Consider the following 13,937-nt stretch of genomic DNA (forward strand, 5'->3'; position numbering starts at 1 on the left):
TCTGTTTTACAGAGTTACAGTTTGATGACGAGGGGTCACTGTCTTGTTATAGGCACTGACCTTTAGTATATATATCATTATTTATATATATATTTATATATGTAAAATCTGTCAGTTTGGCATAGACCTCCTACAGGAGTCCCGTTGACGGAAATACATCACTTTCTCAAGCTGTAAACACTATTTCATAAATAGAATTCTTTCTTACTTTTTACTTTCCCTGATGTCTTTACCTTTATCTTCCTTCTCTGATTTGTCTTTTTCATATTTCTCTTTGTCAGGCTTTGTTACACTATCGTAGGAAGGTGGAGAGGTTGTGGAAGGAGTCATATCTGTTTTTTCTGGAGTGGAGTTCTCATTCAGCTTATCCATAATCATATCTTCTTTGATAGGCAGGTCATCCTCATCTTTGTCTTCTTTTTTAAACATACATGAAACTTTTTTAACTTTTTGCCTTAAAAGGTGCCGTCTGTAAGCACGTTGAATGATGACAGCAGATACCTCTTCTTGTTTCCTTTTTAATGTGGTTGTAATTGGTTCATAGGAGACCTTAGAAGGATTGGCTGCCATAAACCGATCTTCCATTTGTATTCGAAGTGCATCCATCTCCCCACTTTCACCCAAAACACGCTTTGTAAAAGCAAACAAGATGTCCAGGCAGTGAATTCTATCACCACTTACCATGGGCAGATCCATTGCAATAAGCTGGACTTTGTTGGGCTTTGCTATAAGAAGAGGAGGATCCAGAGAAGCTGCAAAGTCAGACAGTTTACTGTATTCTATAAACTGGGTTGCATCTGGATCAAACTTTTCCCAGACCTCATAGAACATCTCAAAGTCATCCTCACTTAAGGGCTCAGCACTTTCTTCAGTTGCAACACTGAAGTTCTCCAAAATCACAGCAATATACATGTTTACTACAACTAGAAATGATATGATAATGTAACTGACAAAAAAGAAAATCCCAACTGAAGGGTTACCACAGTCTCCTTTAACAGAGCTTCCAGGGTGATCTTTATGTGGGTCACAGTCTGGTTCCCCACTGTTAAGAATTGGTGCTAACAAGCCATCCCAACCAGCAGATGTGGTAATTTGAAATAGGCAGATCATGCTGTTGCCAAAAGTTTCAAAGTTGAACATGTCATCGATCCCAACTTCCCTCTTAACATAGGCAAAGTTGGACATTCCAAATATGGCATAGATAAACATGACCAGGAAGAGCAGGAGGCCAATGTTAAACAAAGCAGGAAGAGACATCATCAAAGCAAAGAGCAAAGTGCGAATCCCTTTAGCTCCCTTAATGAGTCGCAGGATTCGACCAATTCTGGCGAGTCGGATGACTCTGAACAAGGTGGGGGACACAAAATATTTTTCGATCAACTCAGCTAGAAACATTCCTGTTAAAAAATAAATTAAGTTAGTCAAATAGGCCATTAATTTAAAAACAAATACTGGATATTTATCCTAGCATATTCAGGCTGACCATAGAGGAATATAGCAAACTTGTAGTACACTATAGCAAAGTATACAAAATTGCAGTAGTTTGTATTGTCACCATTCAGTTAATTGAACAAAACATTCACAGTATGAAAATCCACAAAAAACCAAACAAACCCAAAAGTTTTACAGTACTCTGCAAGACCATGCAAACTGAGCCAAAGAGATGCATATGTTTTAGCTGGCAAGGTTCCTTGAGTAGATTGTGACATCTTTTATTAGACCAACTGAGTAGTTGGAAAAAAGCTCTTAGCAAGCTTTTGGGTGCAATCACCTGATACTTTAGCTGCTATCATTATACATATGCATGTGTGTGTGTGTGTGTGTGTGTGTGTGTGTTTTCTAGGACAGAAAAATCCTGAACAGGATTATTATAAAATGTTCTTGGCCAGCCTATTTGTATTATCTCAATATCATAAATATTGAGGTCTGAGGAATATTGTTCTGTTTTAGTTATAATAAAAGTAATATAGATTAATTGGAAGGAAGAGCCCTGTTTATAGTTGTTGGCAATAAATTACAATGTAAGCAAATCAAACTGCTTATATGAAATATATACATTTATACAGAAAATTAGTTTTTTAGTCATATCTGGAATAATGTGACCACAAATTCAATGGTAATCCCACAGCAACCAGAAATGCCATATTTACTTGAATATAAAATGACCCCCCCAATAATTAGATTCTATATATGAAAAAATTATAAATTTGTTATAATTTTCCAAGTATAAAAACTAATTATTGGAGGTTTACCTTGAGTTTGTCCCTCTCCCACTGTTTGAGGATGAAAAATATATCTGCAGGGGTCAGGTTGCCATGTGCCTCCCTACCTCCAATATCTTTCCCCTGCATCCCCTTCTCAACCCTTTTACTGTCAGACCCTGCTCTCCCTCAGCACATGGAAATAAGGAGAAAATTTGAAAAAACTGACCTCGAAATAAAGACAAATTACTATGAGTACCCATAAACTTACTATAGGTACCCATAAACCCAAAACAATGGGGTGAAGTCCCCCCCAGGAAAAACAAACTCCGTTGCCACTAGGGGGTGTTGGTTATAGTCACCTCGCAAATCTCAAAAGGGCTTTCACTCAACAAGGACACTCCTTCAGACATAGATCGCACTTTTGAAAGCCACCTGGATACCATGTGAAGAATTGCTGCAGTACAAAAAGAAAATCCCCCAGAAATCACATACCATTAGTTATGACATATCATCCTTCCCTGGAGCCTAAACAGAAAATACTCAAACAATTGCAACCCATTCTAGAAGGGGACCCAATTCTTAAAGAGACCTTCCCAGAACCACCCATCCTAGCACCAAACCTCACCAATCTCATTATCAGAAGCAAACTTCCTATGGCCCAAAGCACACAGAATGGATCCAGACCATGCTGGGACAAATAGAAAACCTGCCAACACATCTCCACCACACCCATAGTAACTACACCCCACAACAGAACCATCCCCATTCCTAGATCTTACACCTACACCTCCAAAAATGTAATATAATCTCATGCAGTGCACTAAGTGCCCTGATGGAAAATACATATGAGAAACCAAAAAAACCAACTGTGTACCAGAAAGAATGCATATTGAAAATCTATCAAAGACAAAAATACCCAATTACATGTGGGTGCACACTTCTCACAAAACAGCCACTCTCTCCTCCAGTCTCTCAGTTCTAATCCTCAAAGGGTGCATCTACATGAGATGCCATGTCACCATAGCAATGAGCTACGGTGATGTAGCCATTGCTACAGTGATGTAGCATCAGCGGGCACTAACTGTGATGCCATTGCCACTGTGTAGTAGCAATAAGCTACTGCACAGTAGCTCGTTGTTACTGAGAAGTAGGGTTAGAAATGACCCGTGTGCTGCTGGGACTGCAATACTGGCGGGGACTGCACCGTCATTTAGTAATTTAGTGAACTGCGCACTGGGGGGCATGTGTAGATGTGCCCAGTGGGAATTTACAAAACATCTTTCATAGACAAGCCTATGAGCTTTACTTCATAAATCTACTGGATACAAAAAATCATGGACTAAATATAGACATTGAATTTATAGCACGTTATAATCTGCCTGCCACCCAACAGCCTGGGGTAGCCTCTACATTTTACTAACTACATTCTGTCACCAGGTCAAAATTCCCCTCTTTTCCCCACCACCTATTTGTCTCACAACTACTGTCTCCCATGGCCTCTGATCCTCACTGCCATGCATTTGCATTTTCACAAACCTGCATTTTGTACATTGACTTCTGTTCCACCCAGGAGAACACAAAACATCAGCAGACTCTCCCTATGCCTGAAGAAGGGTGTTTGTGCCTGAAAGTTTGCAAAGAACAATTTTTCCAACTATTTAGTTGGTCTAATCAAAGCTATCACATTTACCCAAAGAACTTTGTCTTCCTATTGTCACTCTAGAGCACTCCAGTTCCCAGAATGCCTTGAGCTCTGTGACATGTACTGCCAATGCCTGCTGCTTGATGATGCTCTGTGTGCTGCCTTGTGCGGAAGGGTGATAGAGGTTTGCTCTGGACATCTTATTCACACTGTACGCCTCTGACCCAAGAACCCCAGAATCACGATCTCAGAACTTCACACAAAAATACAAGACATAGTACCCAAAACACCAACACTCTATAACATGTCATAAGTAAACACCAATGGCCTGCCAATGCAGTAGCAGGGAAGGAATTGGTTAATATATGCTCAGAAGATTCTAGGAAAGTGCTATACCCCTAGCTACATAGGAATACAGAACCCTCTCAATTCTTCCCCAGTCTGACCTAGGGCAAAAAAATCCTTCCTATTCCCAGATTTGGCAATCAATATGACCCTGACTGAATGCTCTAGCCAGTAACCTCTGGACTTTCCAAGTACTAACAGGATCATCATTGCATGAAAGAATGCCTGTCAATCTGTGTCAATTTGCTTCAAAACAACACTTTCATGTATTGGTTTGTATCTATACTGGAGTGCACTATCTGTGCAATATCTAATTTCTGAAAATGTATCACACCTAATGGGTTTAATAGATAAGATAGATGTATAATACTGTTCATTTATTTCATGAACAGTATAAAATTAGAAAAATAGCACACAAAAAATCAAGGTGTATGGTGATAGTACTGAATTCAAATGTTAATGGCCCCAAGATTCCAACAGTCCCTTCTTGAAAGTGAATTGTTCTTACCTACTATGGAGAGAATAACAACCACAAAATCAAAAATGTTCCAGCCTATGGTGAAGTAGTAATGGCGGAGTGAGATCAGTTTCAGGACACATTCTCCGGTGAAAAGGACAATAAACACTAGGTTAATCCGAGATAAAATAGTTTCCATTTCTTTACTCTGATCATCCGTTTCTACCATCATGGTGACCATGTTAAGACAGATAAGAATCATAATACTGATATCAAATGCTTGTTTTGTAACAAAGTCGAAGACCATGCCTTGAAACTTGTTCTATGGGTAAAAAAGAGAGACAGAGAGAGAGAATCAATACATTATGCACACACCTTGTGCCAGATTCTCTTCCATTAGGCACATAAATGGACTTAGGAGCCTAAGTGCAATTCTGCTCCTCCTTGCTTGAGTCTCAGATAAACAGTTAATGCGAAATGTGAATGAGTCCCCCTCCTCTCCCTCTTCCACCTCACTTATTTTTGTGACTCAGTCTTAAGAGTAAGACAATAGTGTGCTACCAGTGTAATGCATTCATGGATTTTCAGGACTTGAACAGAATGGAACAGACCACTTAGGTGGACTAGAAACTGGCATTTTCTTTATAATTCCCCTTTCCAAGTAACTAGAAATTAACTGAATTGATTACACATTATAATCATATTGTTTAAAACTATTTTGATATATTCACTTATTTGTCTGAGCAAAGACTCTTGCATGCAAACTGAATATATAGGCATTTAATAATTGTATTTATACCTATTAAAGGATGTATTTTAAAATGCATGTTTTCTTTTTCAAAGGAGATTTGGTCATCTTATATCTTATCATATATCTTCCAAGTGATAGTGATTACAATGAACTAAAAAAAACCAGTATTCACCTTTGGAGAAGCTGACAGAAAAGTCTTACTGTTTGCCCATGCCATGACTTCCCTTGCCTGAAAACCTATAAAGATTTAGGACCAAAGAAAATCCAACCCTCCCCCAACAAGTATTGATACTATCATTAGCCTCAAATAACTAAGAAAAACACTCACTGGAGAAAATTTTGTTTCCATCTCTGCATCTGGAGAAGATTTCCTGCCTGCGCAATCAATCTGGTTCTTGTGCAGAAGGGCAGCATATGATTTGAAAGACCCTTAGGGATGTGCACTCTCTGAGGAGTATACACCCCCGCTTTGTGGGAACTCCCCGAATGACATTGTGCTGGACTTAGGCTGCGTAATTGAAGGATCAGGGATTTCCCATTGCCTGGATAATCCAACCTTCCATATCTCAGACAGACATATTAAGGAATGGGAGCCTCACTAAATCAGTGGGCTACAATAATCTCCACAGAATGGCTGTGGGGCCATTTGTGGCTTGAGAAAAATATTCCCTCATGAGGCACCCATACTTTTGGTTCAATTCTTGATCCATAGTTATTTGCTTTCATCAGACCACTGGTCTGAAGGGTAATGTCTACAGTCCCTCATGCCTTTCAACAGCTGGAAAGTGAGAATGGAAAGCAAGGGAGACTCCTGTACATGAAAGATAGTTACTGGATACTGATAGTTATTTTTGATTAAAACAGATTAGGTTTTCCTTTATATCAGTTATACTTTCTCCTTACAATCTAACCATATCCATTATTTAAATAGTTTAACAAAAAATTAAAGGTTAAATGGAGGGATAAGAAAGGAATTTTCCTTCTTACCGCTGGTCTAGGTATAGGTTTTTGTGGTTTCTTTGAACCCAACTTTTTCATTGCATTGTAATATTTCTTCTGTTCTTCTGTCATGAAGATATCTTGCCCTCCAAAGTAAATACATGAAATCAGAATTGGTTACAATCATGTACCTCCAACTGAATGGACAGAGACAAGCTGGCTCTCTCACCCTTATTGTATTTTAATTATAATATAGGGAGCTGGTAGCTTGCCTTCCCTTCTTAAAGATTCCCTTCTTAAAGACCTTCCTTTCTTAAAGTTTCTGCAAGCTTTTCTATGAGAAGCTCTTACACTTCCAGTAGACCTTTGAAGTCTCATAGATGATAGATATGCCTTTTTCACTTAATTTCTTTCAACCTGTACCGAGATAAAAACCATTACCACTCTCCAGTTCTTTCCCCTTATTTTTATCCTTAGAAAAATGTTGGTGACATTCCAAAATTCAGGTGACCCTGGGAGCCACAAAAATAAGTGTTAGTAGGCTTGAGGGATTAGGATGGACAGGCTAAACTCTCTTCCCTCCCTAGCACATGGCACCAGCAGCTCATTCCTCTCACTGCACTGGGAAAGCATGTGGAGATCCCAAAACTGCCAGATGGAGATTATTAGAAAGACTCAAATTATGCTGGGCTTCCCCATGTCAAACAACATCTAGAGCCCACTCTCCTTCCACTGCCTTTTCCTGCTGTAAGATAATGTGATTATATTTGTAGCTCAAGTAACAACAACATTTGCATTAGTGCTTATAAAGTAGTAAGTCTAAACACAGTACTGTATAAAGAAAAACTACTTGACAACTATCACTATATTTTGTAAATCCACATGAGTCAGCTTTCAGATGTAGAAGCCCACATTTCTTTTCTTCTTTGACATGGCAATTATAAATGGCTAGACTATTTATTATTTGGTGTATTTACAGAATTTTTTTTCAAAGATTATCTTTTTTTCTTTATTTAGCTTGAATAAATATGCATGTTTATCGTTTTGTTCATTTGTCTGTGTACTCAGCTTGCTAAATTACAAACCATTAATAATTAAGTACATTTACTATATGTTCAGTTCTATATGTTCAGTTTGTTAACCCTTTCTAAAGAGTAAAATGGCATTTTTTTATTTAGTCATGATGATAGTTCACTGTGCATTAGGCCAAAAAAGCATCACAGTTGTATTTAGCTTGTTTAAAGAGGAGTGATAAAATACTTATCTTCTTTTTCTGCTGGTTGAAGTTATCAATAATGACACCAATGAACAGGTTCAAGGTAAAGAATGATCCAAAGATTATAAAGATGACAAAGTAAAGATACATATACAGGTTTTCCTCATACATAGGCTGATCCAATACCTACAGAAATGGGCAAATGTTAAACTATAGTAACAGTGTGGACACCAAGAATCTTATTTGTTTTATAAAATGTCAGGCTCTGTTATGCTGGCTCATGCATCTTGTGAGCAAGACTCCACGTACTCTACAACGTTGTCTCCACTGAACTGTGCTATTAACAACTGTAGAAAGAAATTCTAAAAACATGACATGAGTCCTAATCAATAGTGTATAATATGCCTGACTCTGTAGGCAGCTTGAAACCACAGCTATAAGATGTGTGAACTGTCACTTTCATTTCCGTCAAGGACTTGGGGACTCATCAATTCCACTAAATTGTAGTTTGGAATTTTTCAAAGAGGCCATGGAGTTCAGCATTTTTGCCACAGGGTATGACATTTTGTTTTCTATTTTTCTTCACTGCCAGGGCTCCTCTGAAGCTGACCCCATGTTTACCAAATTTTACTTCAAGAGGGAATTAATTGTAGTTGAGTATATGCTCCAAGCATAGTTTTATGGAGCAATGCAGGATAGGGTGGGAGATCCGGGGCCATGCCTGCATGAGAAATGTTTTATTGGGATAGGTTTACCAGTATGTGCCAAATCACACACTATGCTTGTCACTAAATGGGATGTGGGCAAGCAGCAGAGCAGCCTGATTGGAAACAGGGCTCACATGGAAGCAGGAGGCTGCCTGATTGGGAATGGCCCAGCTATCTGTGTTAAGAACAGGCCCTGAGCCATGGAGCCAGCTGTTTGCTGCAAGCAGCTGGGAGAAGAACACCACCCAGCTGGAGCTGTTGCTCACACAACTTCTGGGAGGTACAGGACAGGAATTATGGGGATGATTGGAGGTTTCTGTTCCTGAGGTATGACCTAAAACTATACCCTGCTGGGTTTGGATGCTGTGGTGGGACTGCTGGTGGCGCAGCAGTTCTCAGGAAATGCCACACCTGCGCCTCCCCAGTGAAGGGCGAGTATGGGGCTCCAGAAAACCTCAACCCCCACTGCCTTGTGGGTTACCCCATTCAGGGGAAAGGCTAGGGGAGCACACCCCAAAATAAAAGCACAGGGCCCAGGGTCATGAAGTGAGGCCTGAGGCGGGGTCCAGGCTGGAGAAGAGGGCCTGAGATGGGGTCCAGGTCCAACAGTGAGGCCTGAGGCTCAAATGAGGGGGTGGGATGAGTTTGGGGTTGAGAAGCCCGTGTGGGGGCACGAGTTTGAGGGTGGGATTGAGAGCCCAGTGTGGGGTGCAGGGATTGAGAGTCCTGATGTGAGGCACAGGGATTGCAGGCCCCATCTTGAGGGCATGGGAGTGAGGGTCCTGGTGTGAGGGCAATGGTGTGAAGCTATGGATGCGAGCTGTGAGGCATGGGACACGGTATAAGGTGATGTTGGGAGCCATGTATAGGCCCTTTGGCATCAGGGCAATTAAATGGGCAGCTTCCTGCCTCATTAACATCCTCCATTTAGTTTCATCAAAGGAGTGGCAGGTGAGGCAGGCAGGCAGTTATCCCTGAGACAAGTGGGCAGGCCAATGACTAGACCAGCTCCAGGATGACCACTTGTTATACAGTATCACATCCTAGAAAGGTCTCCTAGCATGAAGACACCTAACATCAGTAAATCTGGGATTTTACCAGCTTATTTCACCCTTCTGCTAAGGGCCAGAACACAACTTGCAGCCATGGAATCCAGGGAGAGAGAACTGTAAGGTGCTCAGAGCAGAGAACAGTACAGAAATGGAGAACTGAAAACCTAATGAACCTGAGAGCCCAGTGAAAAGCTCATCATGGAAAACAGTGTTGCAAATAAACATCCACAAATTGTATATTAATGGGTGTGTTCACTTATAGGTGTTTTTGAAAGTTGGCATAGGAGTACAAGGTATTTTGTGGCATTTTGTTGCTATGAATCTGTCCCATGTCTAGTAAACAGGATCCCTCAGAGTTCTTCCTTTGCTCTCCTTTTCTCTTCTATTGCACTCCAGTTTCTGCTTGACAGAACTTTATAGAATCCAGTGTTATTTTATTTCCATTGTCATTCATGTATGATATTAAATTACATTACTTGGATCCTTGACTCAAACACATGACTCCGAATATACTTACATTGCGAGAATCCACTGCTGCATACATGATATCCATCCATCCTTTAAATGTGGCCTATAAAAAGAACATGTATTTAACTTCTGTTGTTCCTACGAGGTTGTTAGCTGGAGAAATTGTTTAAGAATGCATGGCTACTATGTTCATTCCACATTTTAAACACTGGTAACATGCTAGATAACCTTTAGCTCTCAGCCAAATAATTATCAATATACAGTCAGCTAAATTCCTAATTCCTGAGTCCTAATATTTAACTACAAGAGATACTGTATCCAGTTAAAAGTCTTGACTAATTTAAACAATATCCTAAATAAAAGTGTGGGAGTGTATTATGATGTCTAAGATGTAGAGGACTGCTTTTGACCACAGTTAAAAGTTAATTAGATTTTCCACTTAAAACTTAACGTGTTGTTCTTTGTATTACTCTGTATATATATGGCTTTATACATACTCTGGGCTCATCACTCATTCTGCTGCTCAAACATACTATGCATTTAAACATTACAGTGGATACTCCACATGGCTCACTGAATAGCTCAGAGCATGCTTTTGTCTCCCTAGGCATATCTACCACATGTTCTCCTAGCCATGAAAGGTGCCATAGATGGAGTGTGCGTCTGTTCCTCAACATATTAAACACTTAATTTTGCAACCACTCAGGTACACGGAAATTACTTTACCCTAGACCATGGGTAATTAACTTGTTCTATGTTTGCTACAGCTGGATTTCTACTATAATTACAAAAGGAAAATATGGAATAATTAGTTTAAAAATGATGGCATAATACCTAGCCAAACCCTGAGAAAAAAACTAGAATTTTCAAGCTGGAAATACACTCTGGGCCTAAAAAGGTCTGAAAGTTGAGGAAAATATTCTAGTTTGGAACTGATACATTTCTTAGTGCTTTTTAGAATCATCAGCTAAAGTAAAGAACATCAAAAGATGCCCAGAATAGAGTAATCATATTTGAAAGAAATGGTGTGATTCCATGTCTTGTGGAATTATGGAAGGTATTTGTCTAATATTTGTGAGTTTACATTAAAAAAAACCTCTTTTTGCTTTAAATATTTTCTTAGAGAAAAGGAATCAATAGAAGATGAAACAATGGGACAGTCAGAAGTTAAAACTTAGAAGGCAGAATCAATGTCATGCCTAAAATACTCATAGTGCATTGCTGGAAATATCACATCTTGTCAGGTGTCCCACAAGTTCTGGTCAGACAAAGTTAGGAACTCAACCAGCATACCAATTTCCTGGCACTTACTAAAGTTGCCCTTCTTCAAGTCAAAAGAAAGTCCTACATACAGAAATGGCTACAGATTTAAAACACACCATTATTTATGGTGAGTGCCCATTTCTGTTTGCTTGAGATTTCTTCTCCAGGCAACTTAACACATATGTAAGGATTTTCATGAGCACAATGGTAAACCAGGAATATTTTTAAAGGTGGAACAGCATTACTTAATGACAAAAAGCAATGAGAAATTACTCTTCAGTACTACAAGTAAATAATGAGACATTAAAGAGTAGTGACTTACAACTTGAAGAAGAGAAAGATAACCAAGTCCTACATTATCAAAGTTCACTTTCACATTTTTCCATCGGGCAGTTTTATTGTTTGCTATAAGGTCCTCACATTGACTGTAATTATTGATTTGGCTGACATCAAACCTTTCATCATTTGTGGTGTTAACACAGTAGTAGAATTTGCCAGCAAATAGATTTACTCCCATGATGCTGAAGATTAGCCAAAAAATGAGACAAACAAGAAGCACATTCATAATGGATGGAATTGCTCCTAAGAGGGCATTCACAACCACCTAGTGTACAAATAAAATATAAGGAAAATAAGGTTAGAATATGTATGGTAATAAAATAAGTATTTTATCTTTAATCAATCTTTCTCAAAAGTCATATTACTTATAATGTGTTCTATTTTCCAGTTGCTGAAAGTAACTCATACAATTGATAGAACAAACAACAGCTGAATAAAATCAGAACTTGGAAACAAGAGCATGTAAAATAAATAAGCAAAGACCTGTTAATGGTTAATTGCCTTATAATTTGAATACTGTAAGAAGAAAATAGATCCTAAATCCAGAGCCAACAATAATAGACCATTTGAAAGGCTCGTAGGCCCAATGGTTGGTGTTAAGTACGGTTTCATTAAATGATTCAATAATAATCTTGAGAGTAACATGGTAAATTTAGCCACAAGTGATACTTAATAGGGAATAACTTCAAATATTAGTAAAATAATGGAAAATGACTTTGAGATATAAATATGTGGGTTAACAATGTATTAAGTAGACATATCATCATGAATTAAGCAAAGAGCTTATACATGAACCAGTGTTTAAAGCATGGAATTATAGTTATGAAATTACTCAATGTACTTAACAGACACCAAGCCTTGCAAGACCCTTAAATCAGTGTTATCTGTATATGAGGCACAGATCTAGGGTGGATCCAGAGGGGGTACAGTGGTGTGGCTGCACTCCCTTTAAATTGTATGCTGCACACCCGCTAAGGTCCCAGGGTTTATGGACATTTCAGCAGAGCTCCACACGTGCTGTGAGCTCTGAGCTGACTGGCTGGTTGGTGTACGGTCAGCCTGGAGTCCCTACTTTCAAGCATCTACCTTTCTGCTGCTGTTTGCTTTTCTTCTCCCTCTCTGCCTCCCCCTCCTGAATTCAGCAGCAGGAGAAAGTAGCAGGCCTTGCCTTCATACAGCTCTGGAAGCTCTACACCACTGCTGCTTCCTAGTCCTCTCATTTTCCCTGCTGCTGAAATCAGGGGTGGGGGAGGGCAGCAGGCTTGGGAGCTGCTTTCAACCAGAAACTCCAGGCAGACCTTGCACCAACCAGCTGCTGAGCTCATGGAGTTCATTGGCATCCAGGATCACAGCAAAGGCCTGTTTGGCTGTGTAGCATATGTACAATTAGCCCTCTTCACTGTGCATGCAGCATGCTGCCAAAGGAGGTGTGGCTGCATCCCCATCACTGTAATTATGGATCTCCCTATGCACTGGGCTTGGCAGTGGACAGCAGTGGCAGAGCACAGGTTCCTCTTCCCAGCACCAATTCCTTGCCCACCCTCCCCCCAGGTGTAGGTTGGGCACAGGCGCTGGCAGGAGGGGCATGAGCACCACCACTGCTCTTCCTGACTGATCCCAGTGCCCCTCACAGCTTCTCCCTGCAGCTAGAGTAGGGCAGGAGCAGTTCTGGGGCTACCCCTGTGCCTGCATCACCTGGAGACAGTTGCAGTAGCAGCAGAGGGAGGTATGACCACATCATTGCACCCTGCAAGATCTGCCCCTGTTATGTTTTCCAATGTACAAATCGAAAGCTGTGTAAATACATTCAGATGATCCAGGAAAATGTTCCCTGTCCCCCCATCCCAATCGAAAAACTTATCCTGAGAGCCCTGGACAGACGTAAGAAAAGTCAAGCTGCTGAGGAGAAAACAGCCTGTAATGCTGAGGATTCCCAGCTAAGGGGCCCTGTGCATGCATCCCACTGTACTATACAGGATCCCCTATCTTCCTGGGGACAGATGGCAGTAGCATGCACAGGGAAACCCTGACTGCCTGACCCAGGCTGCTCAGGATCATGTGCAGGGGTCATAGCAGCTTCGGCAGTCCATGACTCCCTGGGGCCCTGGAGTACAGTGTGGGTATGATGAAAATCCATGTTCTGCTCTCTATTCATCGGGAACAGTAGATTTCAGCCCAAAGAACACACTGGCACATCTACACGAGACACTTTACTGAGCAGTAGAGCAAATTACTGCATAGTATGCATACTGCACCATTACATGTACAGACCCTTACTGCACAGTAATTTGCTCTACATTGTACATTGGAATGCTGAAGGACTGTTCTGCAGCTTCTCTTGGAAGAGCAAGTATACAGATGTTCAGTCTCCCAAGAGAAACACTCCTGGGAGTAATTTAACATTTGTTGTTCCTGGGCTATTTTTTTCTCAGAGTATCCATTTTTTCACTGGGAGAAAAATCTTGAATGTCTATATGCTTATGGTTAGTACTGAGAGAGCAGTGACTTTCCCAGTAGAAATTGAACATCTGTATATGGCCAAAGGTTGTATATG

General features: G+C 40.2%; 1 protein-coding gene across 1 annotated transcript in view; it reads right to left on the bottom strand.

Moving 5' to 3' along the window:
• Positions 1-204: 204 nt before the first annotated feature.
• Positions 205-13,937, bottom strand: part of SCN2A (sodium voltage-gated channel alpha subunit 2) — a 104,681-nt gene continuing 90,948 nt past the window's right edge. The window contains exons 22-27 of the mRNA XM_006029477.1: positions 11,367-11,648; positions 9,831-9,884; positions 7,603-7,740; positions 6,387-6,491; positions 4,700-4,970; positions 205-1,397 (exon numbers count right to left, since the gene is read on the bottom strand). Coding sequence (XP_006029539.1) covers positions 205-1,397; positions 4,700-4,970; positions 6,387-6,491; positions 7,603-7,740; positions 9,831-9,884; positions 11,367-11,648 — 2,043 coding nt within the window. The remainder of the gene's footprint in view (positions 1,398-4,699; positions 4,971-6,386; positions 6,492-7,602; positions 7,741-9,830; positions 9,885-11,366; positions 11,649-13,937) is intronic.

This window comes from Alligator sinensis, unplaced genomic scaffold (assembly GCF_000455745.1).
Source record: "Alligator sinensis unplaced genomic scaffold, ASM45574v1 scaffold738_1, whole genome shotgun sequence".
Taxonomy (NCBI): Eukaryota; Metazoa; Chordata; order Crocodylia; family Alligatoridae; genus Alligator; species Alligator sinensis.